Consider the following 19,349-nt stretch of genomic DNA (forward strand, 5'->3'; position numbering starts at 1 on the left):
TTCCTGAGCCATCTTTTAAAAAATTTTTTATTTTTAATAATGGTAATATGCAAATAACATAACTGAATAATCTTTTTGAATGGAAGTTCTTGATCTCGATACTAAGCAGATTTTCCTTAGCATGTCTACAGGAATTTAGTGTCAGGTCAGAGTTATGGTTTCAAAAAATTAGGATTTCTGTAAACGAAGGCCTGCACTTAAACCTTAAAATTTATTGACTGACATGAGTGGTATAACTAGTGTATATATCAAGAGTTAACATTTTTAAATTGGTGTGCAAGAAGCCTGATTCAAAGTAGCTCACATGGTAACATTTATTGTAATACTTTGAGATATTTAGTAATAAATATTACAAATGTATAAGTCTTCTAAGACCCAAAATGTATACCTTAAGAAACATTTTGGCTAGGCATGGTGGCTCACACCTGTAATCCCAGCACTTCTGGAGGCCAAGGTGGGAGGATCACTTGAATTCAGCAGTTCAGGACCAGCCCGGGCAACATGCCAAGAGCCTGTCTCTACAAAAAATAGAAATAAAGTTGGCTGGGCATGGACATGCACACCTGTAGTCCCAGCTATTCAAGAGGCTAAGGCAGGAGGATTGCTTGAGTTCAGGAAGTCAGGGTTGCAGTGAGTTGTGATCTGGCTACTGTACTCCAGCTGAGGTCAGAGAGTGAGACCCTGTCTCAAAAAAAAAAAAAAAAAAAAAAAAAGTCTGAGAGTCAGTGGATGAAGCAGAAAAGAAAAATTAAAAAAGAAAATAAAACAAAAATTTTTTAAAAGGGAAAAAAAGTTTTCTTTAAAAATAAAATCTGAAATCATTGCCCATCAAGTACATGAGTATGGCTTTTGTGGCTAACAGTGTTGCTCATTCTCCATATTTATAGTGTCTTTGGTTTGCAACTGGAAAGGGTAATAGTCTTTGTGGCTTAGAACCATATGATGTCTTTGCTCAAATAGCAATGTCTGCTTCTCCTATTTTATAGCTGCAGATAGATATGATACAAACACCTGGCTTCACTGTGTACTTTATTTTACTTACTTACTTATTTATTTATTTATTCGAGATGGAGTCTTGCTCTGTCACCCAGGCTGGAGTGCAGTGGCAGGATCTCGGCTCACTCCGCCTCCTGGGTTCAGGCAATTCTCCTGCCTCAGCCTCTTGAGTAGCTGCGGTTACAGGCGCCTGCCACCACACCTGGCTAATTTTTGTATTTTTAGTAGAGATGAGGTTTCACCATGTTGGCCAGGCTGGTCTTGAACTCCTGACATCAGGTGATCCGCCTACCTTGGCCTCCCAAAGTGCTGGGATTACAGGTGTGAGCCACTGCGCCTGGCTTCACTGTGTACTTTAAAGCTCCCCTTTTCTCCATCCACTTGCTGAATTGCCTCCATACAGTCTGAGGTTCTTGCTATAATCCATTCTCTACCTGGGCTGCAGTAAGCATTGAAAGTATATATTAATTAGCGGTTATTTTCCCCGATATGTACTTAGGGGTTTCTATGTGCTAGAGTCCAAAGTCAGTGGGTGAGTGAGTGGGTGAATGAATTATTATTTATTTATTTGTCTGTTTAAGACAGGGTCTTGCTCTGTTACCCAGGCTGGAGGGCAATAGTGCAATCATAGCTCACTGTAGCCTGTAACTCCTGGGTTCAAAGCAATCATCCCACCTCAGCCTCCTGAGTGGCTAGGGCTATAGGTCCTCGGTCTTTGTTATGCTGAGTGTGGTGGTACAGGCGTGTAGCCCTAGCTACTCAGGAAGCTGAGGTCTCTGCTGTGTTGCCCAGGCTGGTCCCGAATTCCTGGCCTCAAGTGATCCTCCTCCCTTGGCCTCCCAAAGCATTAGGATGAGCTACCATGCAAAGTTTGTGTTCTTAACCACTAAAAAATAAGAGACCTCTTTAATCTTCATATTTAATTCTAAATTATCTTAATGGTGCTGAGTCACAACTTTCTGGTGGATTGACTGAAATATAGGAAATGCGGAGGGAAATGGTCTATTTTATACTAGAAAGGGATACATATTCAAGTGATGAATTGTGTTATCCAGCACCATTAAGGATAAGAATTTATAACAATGGAAATATTAAGTTTCTGTAGATATTTTTAAAAGCCTTTAGAGAGCAACTTTTGAGCTCTGAAACTGGTTTCAGGTAGGCTCAAGACTATACTTTAGGACTATTTTCAGGTTATCAGAGTTTCTTTGCATTCAATGCCAGATATTTCCTGAGTATCTTGGCCTAGCCAGACCATCCTACCACTCCTAAAATTTATACTACTTCTCCTATAAATCTCCCCTATAAAGATTATTTTTATTGGCTGGGCATGGTGGCTCACACCTGTAATCCCAGCACTTTGGGAGGCCAAGGCGGGTGGATCACATGGTCAGGAGTTCGAGACCAGCCTAGCCAGCATGGTGAAACCCCATCTCTACTAAAAATACAAAAAATGAGCTGGGCATGGTGGTGCTTGCCTGTAGTCCCAGCTACTCGGGAGGCTGAGACAGGAGAATTGCTTGAACCTGGCAGACGGAGGTTGCAGTGAGCCGAGATCGAGCCATTGCACTCCAGTCTGGACAACAGAGCGAGACTCTGTCTAAAAAAAAAAAAAAAAAAGATTATTTTTATTACTCCACGTTTTTTTTTTTTTTTTAAACGATGTGTGAAAAGTCAGGCCCTGGAGGCTGAAGTTGGAGGATTACATGAGCCTAGGAGTTCTACTCCAGCCTGGGCAACATAGCAAGATGCTGTCTATAAAAATCGAAATAAAAAATTACGTATGAGAAAGGCCTCCAGATATAGAGGGTTACATTCAAAGAATTGTACATTTAGTTACTTTAATCAAGGCAGAAAAACAGTGATAAGCTTATAATATTTGCAGTACAAAGTTTGGATTAAAAAAAAAATCCAAAAAAACTCCCTCATTTATTTCCATCTGATTATATACAATTTCTCAAATAACTGATGTGAAAGTATGTGGACAACTAAAGCATACAATACATACTTGAGGGATTACTTACATGTTAAAATTGTAAAACCTCAAATTATATAGATTTTTAAAAATGCATAGACATCCTATTTACTCCAGAGATGATACCTAATAACGAACGCTTAAAATTAATAACATATTATGTTAGAGAAAGTCAGCTTTTGTCTTGATTTGGAAATGTCTGCTTTGACATGACTGATCTAAAATTGCTCTATTGAGCACATCTGTAATCCCAGCATTTTGGGAGGCTGAGGCAGGCAGATTGCCTGAGCTCAGGAGTTCAAGACCACCCTGGGCAACATGGTGAAACCCCATCTCTACTAAAAAAACAAAAAATTAGCCAGACGTGGTGGTGGGCTCCTGTAGGCCCAGCTACTCAGGAGGCTGAAGCAGGAGAATCGCTTGAACCCACAAGGTAGAGGTTGCATGCAGTAAGCTGAGATCACGCCACTGCACTCCAGCCTGGGTGACAGAGGGAGATTATCTCCAAAAAATAATAATGATAAAAAAAAATAAAACTGCTCTCTCATTATAAAGTCAGGTTCTTGTTTCAGTAGGAGTTAAAAAATAGCTTCTCCTATCCTGATTTGAGGAAGTGGGGGAAAGTCCTAGGCCTGTATGATACAGGGCCAGAATTCAGCAAAATTACTGTGCTTCTTTCAAAGCTTTCTTTCTACCTGCCAGCATCAATACATTGCTTTCTCAAAAGATGTTTTATTTTGGTTTTCAATAATTAAAAGAAAAAAACTATCTTCCCTTGTAAGACTTTTAACACATTATAGTATCTCAGAAGAGCAGGTAAAACATCAAATATAAAAAAAAAAGAAATAAAATCTTGATGAATAATTAATATTATATATCTTCTACAATTTGATACACAAAACAATAAAAACTTAATTTTAACCTTAATACTACCTTTAGGGACTTTTTTGAACAGCAGAAATCATATCTCCATTTTTAATTGTGGTACTTTTATGGAAGCTTCTCCAACTTCTTTTGATATGTCTACTCCAAGAGGACATCTACATCATAAGCAGACAAATCGTATTATTTATTTGCTTCATGATCCATCACTAGTTCTGCAGACTATTTGCTTAGAATTCTGATGGTATAAATATCAAATATTTAATTCATCATATGTGGTGATGATTCTTAAATACTTACAAATATACTGGGACCTCAAGTCAGGATAATGAAAGCTAGTCTCATTAATAAGAAATCTAAATTTTGAGATGTTTTTGAAAGAAACAGTTTTGCTGTTCTCAAATACTGTAAATAAGTTAAAAACATAAAATGAAATATAAAAATAATGAAAAATATCTTATAATTCTCTACAAAGCTAAAAAGGTAAAAACATTTTTGCCACACAGCTAAAGTCAAAACTGTATCCATTCACATTTTAGAAATGTCCTAAGTTTCTATAGGTTCTTCTCTGAAGTTTCAAAAGCTGCCTTGCCCCTTTTCTACCATCCTTTGCCATTACTAGCCAAAGAGGTCTTAGTTCCTGCTGTCTTTTTCTGTTCCTCCTCAGTAACTAATTTTTGCTTCAGATTTCTGCTTTTCTACCATGGTGTCCAAGATAAGGCTTTGCTTTGACTGAATCCCAACCTGGAAAAAGCCATTATCTCCAGCCTCAACACTGCCACAAGGGGGCATAACTGAATCAGAGGATATACTCTATATAGAGACAAGGTATCAAAGGGATGCCTTCCGGTACTACTAACTCAATTCAGTTCATTCATCATCAGCATACATGTAATTCATATATAGCACAACTGTCAAGTTATGGAATATAATGCTGACAAGTTGTGTTTTTTTTTTTTTTTTTTGAGATGGAGTCTCACTCTGTCACCCGGGCTGGAGTGCAGTGGCGTGATCTCGGCTTACTGCAACCTCCGCCTCGAGGATTCAGGCAATTCTCCTGCCTCAGCCTCCCGAGTAGCTGCGATTACAGGCGCCTGCCACTACGCCTGGCTAATTTTTGTATTTTCAGTAGAGACGGGGTTTCACCATGTTGGCCAGGCTGGTCTCGAACTCCTAACCTCAGATGATCTGCCCACCTCAGCCTCCCAAAGTGCTGGGATTACAGGCATGAGCCACCGTGCCTGGCCAATGCTGACAAGTTTTAAAACATCAGATGAAACAGTGTTCAAAATATAATTATGTTAGATTATGAAAATAATTGTCTTTTACTATTCCAGAATTAAAACAGAATTTGATAGTAATTTGAAAAACCAGCCAGGTGTGGTGGCTCACACCTGTCATCCCAGCATTTTGGGAGGCCGAGGTGGGTGGATCACTTGAGGCCTGGAGTTCGAGACCAGCCTGGCCAATGTGGCAAAACCCAAAAACTAAAAATACAAAAAATGAGCTGGGCACAGCTGTGTGAACCTGTAATTAATTCCAGCTACTCAGGAGGCTAAGGCATGACAATCACTTGAATATGGGAAGCAGAGGTTGCAGTGAGCCGAGAATGCGCCACTGCACTCTAGCCTGGGTGACACTAAGACTCTAAAAAAAAAAAAGACAAAAAGTCAAAGAAAAAACTGTGCTATTCACTGGAACTTTGATTTGGGAGAGGAAATAAGGCTTGCAGGAAACAGCTATCTTTCGGCCAATTCTCAACTGCCTGTGTAAGAGCATAATCACAACCCACTCTCACACCTGAATGCTTTCTGCATGTTTTCCTTAAATTTCCCAGCATACTTGCTGGTTCTGAGATGTTCTTGACATTGCAAAAGTCCAGGCCATGGACATAGTTTATATTCTAGTTCCAAAGGAGGGAATTCATCACCCTTACTCATGACCTGTTTCTAACTCACCTAAACTTGCCAAGATTTTTATAATTTGATACTGTAGCAAAAATATTTCTCATATGGTATCAACCTTAACTAGGTTCATGAAAGAAATTTATGTAACTTTCCTTCAAGTACCACCAGAATGTCAATGAAAACCTCATATATAAAGGCAAAATTCAGGCTTTGTCTTAAGTAATGTAACTTGCATAAAGATCATGAATGATACCACATACTTTGGTTCATAGCGGATGCCTTCTATGTCATGTAAAATGCCCAAGCCAGCACGTAGTCTTTCAATACCATTCCTAAATAAGAAGCATTAAAATAAAATCAATAGCTCCAAGATCTGAAGGAAGAAGGCATAGTATGATAAAATGGCAATTAATATTTACATAGTTATGAGTGAAGCATGTATATCCTGTGGCTTACCATGCAATCATAATGCCATTATCAGTGCATAGTCTGGGAGGAGGACACAACAAAGTGCACTGTGTTGCGTTTGTTAAAATTTCCAGAGCTCTGCGGATATAGAAGTTACTTGCGACACCACCAGATGCAACCTGAAGGAATTGAGAAAACCAAAATAACTATCATATATGGATATGAACCAAGCTGCTAATTAAACCTGGAGAAAAATATCAGCATTAAACAATAATAAACTATCCCATTTTGAGATGGGTAATGGGCAGATGACATATCTATATAATAAAAATTCGGAAAGAGAAAAATTACTAACAATTCTAATAGCATACAAACATTACTAGCATTTTTGTATATTTTCTTCCAACCTTTCATCTAAATATTTATTTAATATAATTACAATCATAGTACACTACTATTTTAGACCCTGAAATTTTTATTATTTTGTGCATTTTACTACGTAACTCTGAAAAAATTATTCTTTGATATCCATGTAAAATTCCATCTATGAATTACTACCATTTAAACATTTTCCCACTTTAGTTTATAATTTTTAAATGAATAAAGTTTAAGATACAGTTAAACAGGATGTTTGTCAAGGCTTTTAAGCACAATTAAAGGGATTTCGGCTGGTACAATATAGTGGATTATCAGAACTTTATCAACATTAGTGTCACGAAAGTTGGTATACCACCTCCCACTGCTAAATTTGACTGGCTTATTAAAAAAACAAACAAACAAAGGGATTTCATCAAAGGATGAAGGAAATCCACCTATTTTTCTAAAAATAGTGATAGCAGTTACTGCATTTACTTTCTTTATTGTAAGCCCTCTTTTAAATCCAACAAGAAGATGCAAAATTAGACTTATGTGCCATAGAAGCTATACAGCTGTCCCATAAAGCTGCCTAACTAGTACAAGAAATGGCTGTTAGTCTTTCCTATCCTGCATAATTTCATACTGTCAGGGCTAGCATAAGGCATAAAGATCTGTTCATCCTAAACACAAGGTCAAGGTCTTGGGAAAAAAGTAACATATTGCAAAGTGTAACTATTACTATAAAATGAGATAAAACTTACCAGTACTGCATTATTTTGAGGTAACAAGTCTCTCTGCTTACAAAACAGAATAGCCCGATGTGTTCTTTTCACAAGATGACATGCCATTGTGTGCTGTACTGTGGCAGCAATGTCTGCAGCTGAAGACAGGATTTGCCCCTTCTCAATACCTGCAGAAATGAGCAGCTATTTTTAGGCACAATCCAGGAATATTTATCTGTTCAACTTTACTAATTAGAAATATACCTTCCTCTTTTTCCTTTTTCATTATTATTTTATCAGTAACGTGTTGAAGTCCAGTAAAAGAAAAATCACAATTTTTAGCATGATGCAAGGGAGGTTTGATGTCAAAATGAAATCTATTTCCTTGTTTGGCCAAATGTTCTATGGCTTTCCCACCACTCATGGTGGAGCACTCTGGATGTTTTATTAAAGAAAGTCTTCTTGCCACCTATCAAAGAAACATATTTTTTAGAGTCATAAAATTAAATAATGTGAAACGAAAAGATGCAAAGGAAATAAATTGAAAATTACTAACAAAACAAAAAACCCCTGAATGAATAAAACATGCTATACTTTGGCAAATATAGACTATAGCTGATATTCAGGTAAGCAGACAACCCTGTTCCTTATGATGACCTGAACAATAAGAGGCCAATCACTGCCCCTGTCTATGTTTGCTCTTCTATTGGGGTTGGAAAATGGGCTTGAAGTTGACAATAACTGCTTAATGATGAACGTCAATAATAAGAACTTGTCCTATACTTCCTATTATTTCACTGTGGGAAGCAGTGTTTTGTTTGGTTGTTTGTTTGTTTTCCTATATATGGCAGTAGCCTCTGTAGTATTCTGAAACAAAGGGGGGCGGAGGGGACCCTGTCTGTGGTGTAGGTAATTGTGTGATTTAATTCTGTGCATTGCATCTTTAATGTCCTTATGTTAATCTATATATATTCTCTTATTTTACCTTTTTTGCAGTATGTTAGTTTACGAAGCACGTTCTTTCACATACATTATTTGGCAAAATACATAACTGTATCTGCAAACTATTTCAGCCTTTATGTACAGATATGAACCTCTTACCATTTTATTAAGAAAGCCTAAGAATTATAACATTGTGTACTACTCTATTTTTTCTTACCATATGTGAATTTTTTTCAGTTTACTAAGATAAAATTCAGAAATATTTAGGTGAATGGTGGTAGCACATCTATTGCTACTTAGTTGAAATGGACAACATAACAAAAAAGAATGGAGAAATTAATTCTTAATTACCTTGTCAAGCATGTCACCTGGTGCTATGTCCAAAGACTTTCCAAGAAGCAGAAAATCTGAAACTCCTTGAACTAATGCCAACAGACAGTGACCTCCAGAAATCAAAAGAACTAAAAAAGGAAATTCTACTTTATTGGTCAACCTAATAGTAAGTGCATGAGCCTCCATATGATGAATGGGAATGAATGGCTTTTTTAACTGTCCTACCAGCTGTAAGCTAAATGATAAGCCCACTCCCAGGCTTAAAGCAAGTCCTGGTTTTATGGTAGTTGCAATTGCTGAGAGGTCACTTGGAGAGATTCTACTGGCAGAAAGAGCTTCTTGTACTATTCGTTGAATATTTTCTCTGTGAAGCTGTTGAGCTGCTGGAGGAACAATCCCACCTGTTCTGAAAGAAAGAAAGACACCATTTTGTAGTTTTAAGATTGTAAAAATGAAGAAAAATGATATTACAGCTAAAAGCATGTCTTCAAGTTAATCATTATATAGCTGAGTAAGTCAAGTATTTTCTAATTGTGTGCCTTCTAACATAGCACACTATGGTTAAAACTCAGTAAGCAGTAATTAAGGGGATAATGTTTCTGACTTTTTCAATTTATGCACAACAGACTCCCATGGATTTGTTTGTTGACAAATGAAATCACCAAAATAATCTTGTAAAGCATTCCACACAAGTTTTGAGCATGGGAAGGACAGGAAAAAATTGTATTTAAGGAAAATTAATTTCCTTGCTGAGAGAAGATTTTAAGAGAGATTACTGCGAAAGTATTTGTGTAAAATGATTATATCTTAAACTGGGCGATTGTGGGAATGGAAAGAAAGGGACAGAGAACCTGAAGAACTGTAATAACTAACTGAATATAAAGGGACAGGGGGACTAAGGCATCAAAGTTTGTGCAGCTATTCAGCTGGAATGACTGGGAGAAAAATTCTAAAAGAGAAACATGAAGACAGTTTTATAAAGACGATGAGTTTATTTTAAAACACATTCCACTTGAGGTCACAGCAGGATAGCAGATAGCTTGCAATCCTGAAATACAGTTTGGGAATCTGGTGCTCAGAGTTTGTAATTTGGATTTTTGGTCCATGTAGGATGGTGGATGGCCACTCCAAATGTCAAGTGTAAAGAACTAAGAGACAAATTTGCTAGCAACAAATTTGCTACCATGTGATTGATTTACAATATGAGAACTAGAGCAATAAAATAGAGTCTGCAAAACGCACTGCTAGTTTCAAAAAAAAAAATCATCATCCAATATTTGATGTTGCAAGATCTACTAGTTCTATGTGTAGAAATGAAAATCCTCAGTAAGTGCATTCAATGAATATTTGCTGAGTAATTAAAATATTGTTTCAGGCAATGAGGGGGATATAAATGAAATGATCTGATTTCAACACATCCACATTGTAATATAATTTTCCTTAATTCTTCAAAGCTACTTTTTCTCTTATATTCCTCATCTTTGTTAGTGGCATCAAATAACCCTTGGGTTTCAAAGTTCATCTTTACTTCCTTTCTCTCCCTCACTCTCCGCATTTAAGTTTATCACCACTCCCACTGCCAAGTCTCAAAAGCCCTCATCTCAGTCTGTTCAACAGTCTTCTAATTGTACTTTCCTAACTATGTCCTTTGATTCTTAGAGCCCATCCTATATTGCTGCCAGAGAATACTCTAAAGCACTTGCTACCACTGTTATTCCCCTACTCAAAACCTTTAGTTTCATGGAATTTGGGAGACATCAAATCCAAATTCTCTCCCTGCAACTCATTTCTTCCTTCTCTGTCTTGCCTCCCTCCTTTCCTTTCTATGCCTTTTCTGTGTATTTTATCTTCCAGGGATTATGCTAAACACTAGGGCCAAATAAGAACATGGCTTTATTCTCAAAGAATTAATAATAACCATGTATTTTTGTCTATGATTTGTAGACAGTATGGAGTGTGGATTATGGAACAAAGCTAACAAAGAGGCAGGGAAACCACTGAGGCTTGAAGCTATAGCCAAGAGTCTGTGCAAAAGACAATAAGGGATTGAACTCAGTCAGTGAGAAGGGAGAGGAAAGTTGCAAAAAATATTTGGGAGATGGATTTACTATGAATGGATGACTGATTTGGATGTGGAATGGTGAGGGAGAAGTCAAGGGTGTCCTTCAGGTTTCTGGCTTGGAAGAAGGGACTCCTCCTGCCAAGTAATCCTCTATTATTGCATTTTCCATGCTGTTTCACAATTATCTGCTTACTGTCTTCTTCATTTTTACTGATGGTAGTAGTAGAACTACTATTGTTACTAAGAGCTAGCTTGTATTCAGCCCTTTCTATTCAAGAAGAATGCCCTAAAAGCTTTAAAGGAATTCACACTTAATATTCACAACACTAATTTGAGTTAGTGGTCATTATTATCATTTTACAGATAAGGAAACTGAGGCACAAAAAACTGTGCACAGTATCAAATGTAGTAAATGGGTGAACCAGAATATAAGCCTAGTAAATGGCTGAACCAGAATATAAGCCTACACTCTAACCGACTTATATGGTGAGCTGTTCAAAGGCAAGGGTCATATGTCTCATTTATATTTGTATCCCAAATGCCCTAAGTATTGCCTGGCAGCTATAGGTATTCAAAAAATGCTGAGATGAGCCAGGTGGATGGTATCACTGAAGCCTGTTTGCCCAGTAGTCTCCTCAAGTGACCTATGCTCTAGCTAAACTGAATGTCTAGTACTTTCTCACTTCTTTGCCTTTGCTGACAATGCTCACTTAGTGATATGGTTTGGATCTGTGTCCCTGCCCAAATCTCATGTAGAATGGTAATTCCCAATGTTGAAGATGGGGCCTGGTGGGAGGTGACTACATCATGGGGGCATATTTTCCCCTTGGTACTGTGTCGCGATAGTCAATGAGTTCTCATGAGATCTTGTTGTTTAAAAGTGTGGGCCGGGAGCGGTGGTTCACGCCTGTAATCCCAGCACTTTGGGAGGCCAAGGTGGGTGGATCACTTGAGGTCGGGAGTTTGAGACAGCCTGACCAACATGGAGAAACCCCGTCTCTACTAAAAATACAAAATTAGCTGGGCATGGTGGCGCATGCCTATAATCCCAGCTATTCTGAAGGCTGAGGGGGGAGAATCGCTTGAACCCGGGAGGCGGAGATTGTGATGAGCCAAGATTGCACCATTGCACTCTGGTCTGGGCAACAAGAGCAAAACTCCATCTCAAAAGAAAAAAAAAAGTGTGTAGCACCTCACCCCCCCTCTCCCGGTCCTGCTCCTGCCATGTAAGACGCCTACTCCCAATTTGCCTTCCGCCATGAGTAAAAGCTCCCTGGGGCCTCCCCAGAAGCAGATGCTGCCACGCTTCCTACACAGCCTGTGGAAACATGAACCAATTAAACCTCTTTTCTTTATAAATTACCCAGTCTCAGGTATTTCGTTATAGCAGTGCAAGAATGAACTAACACAGCCAGGTTATAATATTCTTTCCATCTCCATTCACTGAAGGCCTAATGAAAGGCCACTGAACACCTGTGATGTGTCAAACATTGTGTTAGGCACTAGGCATAGCATAGTGATTAATATAGACATGGCCCCTGTCACCATGGCACTTAGACTCTACTGAGAGAGATTATACATACACAAGCAAATGTATAAATTGTGAAAGTATTACAAAGAAAATATGCAGGGTATGATGATACAGAATAAATAGGATGGGAGTACCTAATTTAGATAAAGTGGTCAGGGTAGTCCTTTCTGTGCCATTAACTTTTACATGTTCAAAAGTTCAGTGCACTCAGGAAAAACTGAAAGGACTGTGAAGCTGAGGCACGGTAATAATAGTTACTGTCTGCACCACTTGTTTTTCCTTATGCTATGCTGCCTTGCGCTATTAATTCTTCTTGTAGGTCTAGACATCATGTCTCCATAATCAAGTTAAGCTTCCTTAAACCAAGGACTTTGCAGTACTTCACAGTGCCTTACTAATATCCAACACAGTCCCTTTCACATAGTTATTGTTTGAGGCTTAATCTGCCTCTTTACATTATTTCTAATGCCACCCTCCCGTAATTCTATGAGGCAGATGTTAATTTTCCTTTTTTTTTTTTTTGAGACGGACTCTCACTCTGTCGCCTGGGCTGGAGTCCAATGGCGCGATCTCTGCTCACTGCAAGCTCCACCTCCCGGGTTCACGCCATTCTCCTGCCTCAGCCTCCCAAGTAGCTGCGACTACAGGCGCCCGCCACCACGCCTGGCTAATTTTTTTTTTGTATTTTTAGTAGAGATGGGGTTTCACCATGTTAGCCAGGATGGTCTCAATCTCCTGACCTCGTGGTCCACTCGCCTCGGCCTCCCAAAGTGATGCGATTACAGGCGTGAGCCACAGCGCCCGGCCAATTTTCCTATTTTACTGATGTGAAAACAGAATCAGAGAGGATATGGAACTTGCCTACAGTTACAGAGCCAATACCAAGTGCTTAATTCAGGATTCAAATACAGGACTGTGATTCCAAAATACCAGGCTTTTTCACTATTCAGGTGTTGTAAATTGATAGCTTAAAGGTATACTCATCTGTAGAGTATTTTATTTTATTTTATTCTTATTTATTTATTTATTTATTTTTTTAGTATTTATTGATCATTCTTGGGTGTTTCTCGGAGAGGGGGATTTGGCAGGGTCATAGGACAATAGTGGAGAGAAGGTCAGCAGATAAACATGTGAACAAAGGTCTCTGGTTTTCCTAGGCAGAGGACTCTGCGGCCTTCTGCAGTGTTTGTGTCCCTGGGTACTTGAGATTAGGGAGTGGTGATGACTCCTAACGAGTATGCTGCCTTCAAGCATCTGTCTAACAAAGCACATCTTGCACCGCCCTTAATCCATTTAACCCTGAGTTGACACAGCACATGTTTCAGAGAGCACGGGGTTGGGGGTAAGGTTATAGATTAACAGCATCCCAAGGCAGAAGGATTTTTCTTAGTATAGAACAAAATGGAGTCTCCTATGTCTACTTCTTTCTACACAGACACAGTAACAATCTGATCTCTCTTTCTTTTCCCCACATTTCCCCCTTTTCTATTCGACAAAACCGCCATTGTCATCATGGCCCGTTCTCAATGAACTGTTGGGTACACCTCCCAGACAGGGTGGCAGCCGGGCAGAGGGGCTCCTCACTTCCCAGACGTGGCGGCCAGGCGGAGGGGCCCCCACCCCCAAGACGGGGCGGCTGCCGGGCAGAGGCGCCCCCACCTCCCAGACGGGGCGGCTGCCGGACGGGGGCGCCCCCCACCTCCCAAGAGTATTTTAATATATTCTAAATTAGCTACTAATGTAAAAAATCTGCAAATACGACATTAACAATCTGGATTTCCAGCCGGGCGCGGTGTCTCACGCCTGTAATCCCCGCACTTTGGGAGGCCGAGGTAGGTGGATCAAGAGGTCAGGAGATTGAGACCATCCTGGCCAACATGGTGAAACCCCGTCTCTACTAAAATGCAAAAAATCAGCTGGGCGTGGTGGTGCGTGCAGGTAGTCCCAGCTACTTGGGAGGCTGAGACAGGGGAATCGTTTGAACTCGAGAGGCGGAGATTACAGTGAGCCGAGATCATGCCACTGCACTCCAGCCTGGTGACAGAGTGAGACTCTGTCTCACCAAAAAAAAAAAAAAAAAAAAAAAATCTGGATTTCCATTTTTCCTTGAAAATTATAATAATCTAATAACACAGGTCCTGCATTCCCACATGACAACTGGCTAGAGCTGAGTAGTGACCTCCTCCAGACATTTTTCACTTTTTATCTTGTCCATTTATTTAGGTAACCTGCCTGGTAGTCCTCTACAAACATCACAGTTTATAATCCTTGCACCATTCTATGCTTTAATACAATAGTGTATTATTATTTATTTAAGTACTAATACAAGTTATATGTATACATATGAATAGGATTTTTTTTTTTCAATGACTAACAGTTTTCCTAGGACTTCAGCTGAGACCATGAAACATAGAAGTGGAGAAAAGAAGGAATGCATTACTGAAGGAAAATCAATAAATACGGAAGCTGGGAATGAGCTCAGTTTCTTTTGGCAACAGGATTAGTTAAGGTTGGGACCTTATTGTGAAGACCCTTAAAAGCCAGGAGGAAGTGTTTGAGGTTTTCTATAGCAGTTATTAAAAGTGTTTGCAAAAAGGAATAAGACAGTAGCTCCTGAAAACTTTTATATATGACAAATACAAAAGAATGATTTTACTTTTTCCAAAAAAGTGGAAATGACTAAGATAATGTCTACTTACCTTAAATGAACTTCAGTTTGGGAATGTATTGCTTCTCCCAACACATTTCCAGTTTCATCCACCACAGCAGCTGCTGTATCATCACAACTGGTTTCAATTCCCAATACTATTTTATGAAGAAATAGTGTTCCAGGATGAAAATTAAAACTTCTTAAAAATTCATAAACTTTCCTTTTTGATGGTTTAAAAAAAACTCCTGCAGTCTTAGTCAAGATTAGCATACTTACTCTATAGATAATTCCTGAAAAAGAATTACAGAAACAACTTATTATTTGCAACTGACATTAGCCAGCTTATTTTTCAATATATAGTTTTACAGAATTACAGGAAAGTTTGTAAAAGTCACCAAAAGTTTGTAAAGGCTATAGCAACATGGGAATATAAATAATATTATGAATGAATATAATGTTCTCCAAGGGGGAAAACAGGGGTCAGATATAAAATTTTTTAGTATTATTACTTGCATGCTGTTCCTACCAAAAGACTTATTATTAAGACAGCTAATATAAAGTACAATAATTGATAGAGTCCTCTGAAAAGTGCTATTTATTTTTTGACAGCTAAAATTAAGACAAAATGTGGATTTTCTAAAAAGAATCAAACAACAAAGGCAGATGGAACACATAAAAATACTGTTAATGTATTCCATCTCCTAAAAACATCTTTCAAAATAAAACTGGATCATTTGGTTCAAAAACAAGAGTTAACATAAACACACACACGCCAACTGCAACCTAACACCTATTTTATCCTTAATTACAATCTTTGGAATTAAATCTCCACTTTTTGCTACAGGTTTTGTCATAACAAGGATCTTCCCAAATCCTTTTCCCCCAAAATAATAGCAGCCCATCACTAAAGCACACTAGTATTTTCACACTGCGAAGCACCTAATTTTATGCCCCCAGATCATCCGTTCTAAAACTTTCTGGGTGTTAAAGCAGGGCCTTTCTCCACCACACTAAAGGGACACGGCATCCCAGGGATTAGAGATGAGCGACCTATTTGCAGAAGGCAGTTGCAGGCAGTGCAGCCCAGACAGACACAACCTAGAGGAATTAGATTTGCATTAACAAAATCTGGACAAGGAGGATTGTACGAAGCACTACCCTTTCGGGCCAAGAAAGCTGCAGGGTGAACCCACGTGACTTGGGTAGCGCTGGTCTCCTGTCGGCTGTAGGGCTGCGACGGGCGCAAACTGGAACCGCTTTTCCAGGTGCGCAAAAGCCTCAGTGGGGTGAAGAGTGAGCAATTTCACCCACCTTCCTCTTGGGCGGCAGTAGCTAGCACTTGTCTCCTTTCCCTACTAAAGACTGTCGACTGCCCTTATTGCTGCAGGAGAAAGCCCGAACCTGGCGCCCGGAAGTGATGTCATCGTAACTGTGCAAGGTCCCGTCCAGAGCTGGCTGCTGTTCCGCTAGCGAGCGGCATGCTTAGTGAAGAAAAGCTTAAAGGCCGTCTTTGCCCAAAACGCTCTCTGTGCGCGCCTGCATTTCCCCCAGATTTGCAGGTGATGAGAGTTCTGTAAAATTACACAGCTAGTGACTGATCCAGCGGAGGCCGAATACAGGTTTGTCTGACTACACAACATCAAGTTCCAAACACTAAGCTACATTAAAAAGAAATTTTTTTTTTGCCCTTGGCTGGAATTTGGTTGCTACTGTGAGAAAAGGATGGGGTAGGTTATTCGTCATTCATTTTTAAGGGAACTACCATCAAATCTAAACGTAGGGGTGAGGTACCTGATACTTTCATCGGAGAAATAGGATGGAATCTAGCGGCGCCCCCTAGCAGGGTTACCAAAGAACGGAAGTGTTTCTCGTCGGACAGTGTAAACCGTTTCTCCCACTTCACTAGGAAGAAAGGGGCTGGCTTATTTTTACAATTAAAAAAAAAAAAAAAAAAACCTCGGGAGACTGAGGCAGGAGAACTGCTTGAACTGGGACCCGGGAGGCGGAGGTAGCAGTGAGCCGAGATCGCGCCACTGCACTCCAGCCTGAGCTACAGAGCGAGACTCTGTCTCAAAAAAGAAGAAGAAGAAAAAAAAAGGCTGTGGTAAATATTCAGTTGCCTTAAACTATCCTATTTTCATAATGCATTATATTGTCCTTCCTTACTATGTACACGAAATTCAGCATGGTATGTTTTCAAAGTCTTGCACCTGCTTTTTTTTTTTTTTTTCTTTTATTGGTTTGTGAACTTTGTTTTGAACATTGTTTGGACAGATTTATTCCAAGAGTCAGGCTTTTCCCCTGCTGGTATTTAAGATTTTAGTAAGCAAGGACCTTAGAATCCACTGTTGTACAGGGCTGGCATATATACCTGCACTTTGCACGTTGTGAAGCTCTGGGTATAAAAGATGAGTAAATCCCATAACAACATGTTGGGAAGCCACAGAGTACAGTCTAGAGGTGGATACAGATAAATAAGTAAATAATTACCAGAATATGGTTGAGGTTTTTTAGTTGGAACTTATGTTTTTCAAAAATTTCATTTATGTGTAACAATAATGATAAAGTGGCACTATGTACCAGGCACCTGCTGTAGATTAATTTCTTTCAAAATCCCATGAAATAGTTTCTGTCCTCATTTTACAGGCAACTGGGCCACAGAGTTTGGGTGCTTTGGAGGTCACACAACTAGGAAAAGCAAAGCTAGGATTAGAAGTCAGGCCATCTGGCACTGGAGTCTGTTTTCTTAACTGCTAGAAGAGAAAATAACTCACATTTTCTCTAGGGTGCACTGTTGGCCTAAACAAGGGAAAAAAGAAAAATTAAAACCTAAAAGTTAAGAAAAAGTAGTCATACGGTTAGAGAGGTCAGAGGTTATTTCTGTTATACACTGGAATCCAGTTTGAACATAAAATCTTTCACATCAGGTATTATTTTTCTTACAATTCCAATTATGTTCAGCAGGTATATCCCAATGCTCTTCTGTGCTGTCAAGACAAGCAAGATCCTATTGTGTGTGCTATCATTGGTAGATTCCTCGTCTAGGCACTCTTGGCCAGTGTTGAGTCCGAATGCTGTTATTATGTGAAACAGGAGAACTCTAGGGCACATTAGTATGGAATTTTATCTTTCCCTTGACCGAATATATGTGAAGTGGCACTTATACAAGTCCCATGTATTTAGCAAAGATATACATTTTTTATGTTCTTTATTGTAACATAGGAGAGGGTTATTGGGGGAAAGGCATGTATGCTCTCTGAGGCCTGTCTGTACTTTTATGCAGATAGTTAGAATGACACTCATGGGCATTCTCAAAAAATATGGCCTATGTAAGTTCAACATAAATCGAGAGTTCCAGCTGAATCTAGATATGCTTATTTGGTCTCAGATATTGTGTGTCTGGCTTTCCATTTGTAGCCTTCAGAGGAAAATTTTATTATTAATACATATTATATATTAAAACATATAAGAATCTTTCTTTTCTTTTTTTTAGATGGAGTCTCACTCTGTTGCCAGGCTGGAGTGCAGTGGTGCCATCTCAGCTCACTACAACCTCCACCTCCGGGGTTCAAGCAATTCTCCTGCCTCAGCCTTCCGAGTAGCTGGGACTACAGGTGCCTGCCACCATTCCCAGTTAATTTTTGTATTTTTAGTAGAGATGACATTTCACTATGTTGGCCAGGCTGGTTTTGAACTCCTGACCTCGTGATCCACCTGCCTCAGCTTCCCAAAGTGCTGGGATTACAGGCATGAGCCACCACGCCTGGCCGAAATCCTATTTTTCAATATTTATTTCCTAATTATGTCCTACTAGGTTAGGTTTTATTTTCATTTGTTACATATTTATTGGGTTATTTCATTTATGCTAGGAACTTTATTAGTATAAGGATACAGATAAGGTCCATTCTCTGTTCTCAAGAATCTGAGTCTACAGGCAGAAGACAAAATGCAGTACAGAATTATGGAAATGTGAATGCAAACTGCATTCAGAGAGGGGTATTGCTTGGGAAAAGCCACATTGGCGTGCCACAGATGTATGCCAGCCTGGCAGGCCCATAGTGTGATTACTTGAGTTTCAATATCTGATTCTTTTATAGGCTTGATATTGGTTTATCAGGTCTGGAAGTGACTGGACTCTGGAGTACTGAGTTACCCACCACAAACTGCTAATAAAATGCTGTGTAAAAGCCATTAATACTAATGTATTATTTATGAGAAACACAATTATGGGGAAGCTAGGATAGTTGAGTTTGCTGGTCATTATCTTCCTTGTATTGACCAAATTACAATGAAGGCTAAATCCAAATTATAATCAGAAGATTGCTTGGTAAATACAGAACAGAAACAATAGAAATGTGTGTGGTGCTTTTAATGGCTAGTATTTCAAGCCTGATGCAGCCCTTTCCACTTGAGTCACATTGTCTTACATTCTTTGACTTGGCTAGTGCTAAAAATACATTGCCATTTTCCTTTCTCCATTTTTTTTTTTTTTTTTTTTGAGACGATGTCTGGATTGCAATGGCGTGAGGTTGGCTCACTGCAACCTCTGCCTCCCGGGTTCAAGCGATTCTCCTGCCCCAGCCT

The 19,349-nt window shown here is 39.2% G+C and overlaps 2 protein-coding genes and 1 long non-coding RNA gene across 22 annotated transcripts in view; 2 read left to right on the plus strand and 1 right to left on the minus strand.

The window, feature by feature from the left end:
• Nucleotides 1–9,761, plus strand: part of ANKAR (ankyrin and armadillo repeat containing) — an 81,913-nt gene extending 72,152 nt beyond the window's left edge. For 2 of the 4 annotated variants that reach the window (XM_054679994.2, XM_054679995.2), the window contains one exon: nt 8,427–9,761. In XM_054679994.2, coding sequence (XP_054535969.1) covers nt 8,427–8,434 — 8 coding nt within the window. In that variant the 3' untranslated portion in view covers nt 8,435–9,761. The remainder of the gene's footprint in view (nt 1–8,426) is intronic. The other 2 variants (XM_063791331.1, XM_063791333.1) reach the window with 2 other exon arrangements.
• Nucleotides 10–16,583, minus strand: OSGEPL1 (O-sialoglycoprotein endopeptidase like 1). 17 transcript variants are annotated; one of them, XM_063791363.1, is made up of 9 exons: nt 16,077–16,583; nt 14,815–15,055; nt 8,541–8,928; nt 7,512–7,716; nt 7,287–7,435; nt 6,217–6,347; nt 6,021–6,092; nt 3,905–4,011; nt 10–681 (listed from the first exon to the last, which is right to left on the minus strand). In XM_063791363.1, the coding sequence occupies exons 2-8, from the start codon at nt 15,033–15,035 to the stop codon at nt 3,933–3,935; spliced, it is 1,245 nt and encodes a 414-aa protein (XP_063647433.1). In that variant the 5' UTR covers nt 15,036–15,055; nt 16,077–16,583; the 3' UTR covers nt 10–681; nt 3,905–3,932. The 17 variants fall into 17 exon arrangements, with proteins under 17 accessions (XP_063647433.1, XP_063647434.1, XP_054535990.1 ...); XM_063791364.1 differs by having other exon boundaries at nt 15,924–16,190; XM_054680015.2 differs by having other exon boundaries at nt 10–518; nt 15,959–16,184.
• LOC129143426 (uncharacterized) lies at nt 16,302–18,960 on the plus strand. The gene is made up of 2 exons (XR_008546847.1): nt 16,302–16,384; nt 18,259–18,960. It is a non-coding gene; the product is annotated as an uncharacterized LOC129143426 (long non-coding RNA).
• The last annotated feature ends 389 nt before the right edge of the window (nt 18,961–19,349 follow it).

This window comes from Pan troglodytes, chromosome 13 (assembly GCF_028858775.2).
Source record: "Pan troglodytes isolate AG18354 chromosome 13, NHGRI_mPanTro3-v2.0_pri, whole genome shotgun sequence".
In the NCBI taxonomy this organism is placed as follows: Eukaryota; Metazoa; Chordata; class Mammalia; order Primates; family Hominidae; genus Pan; species Pan troglodytes.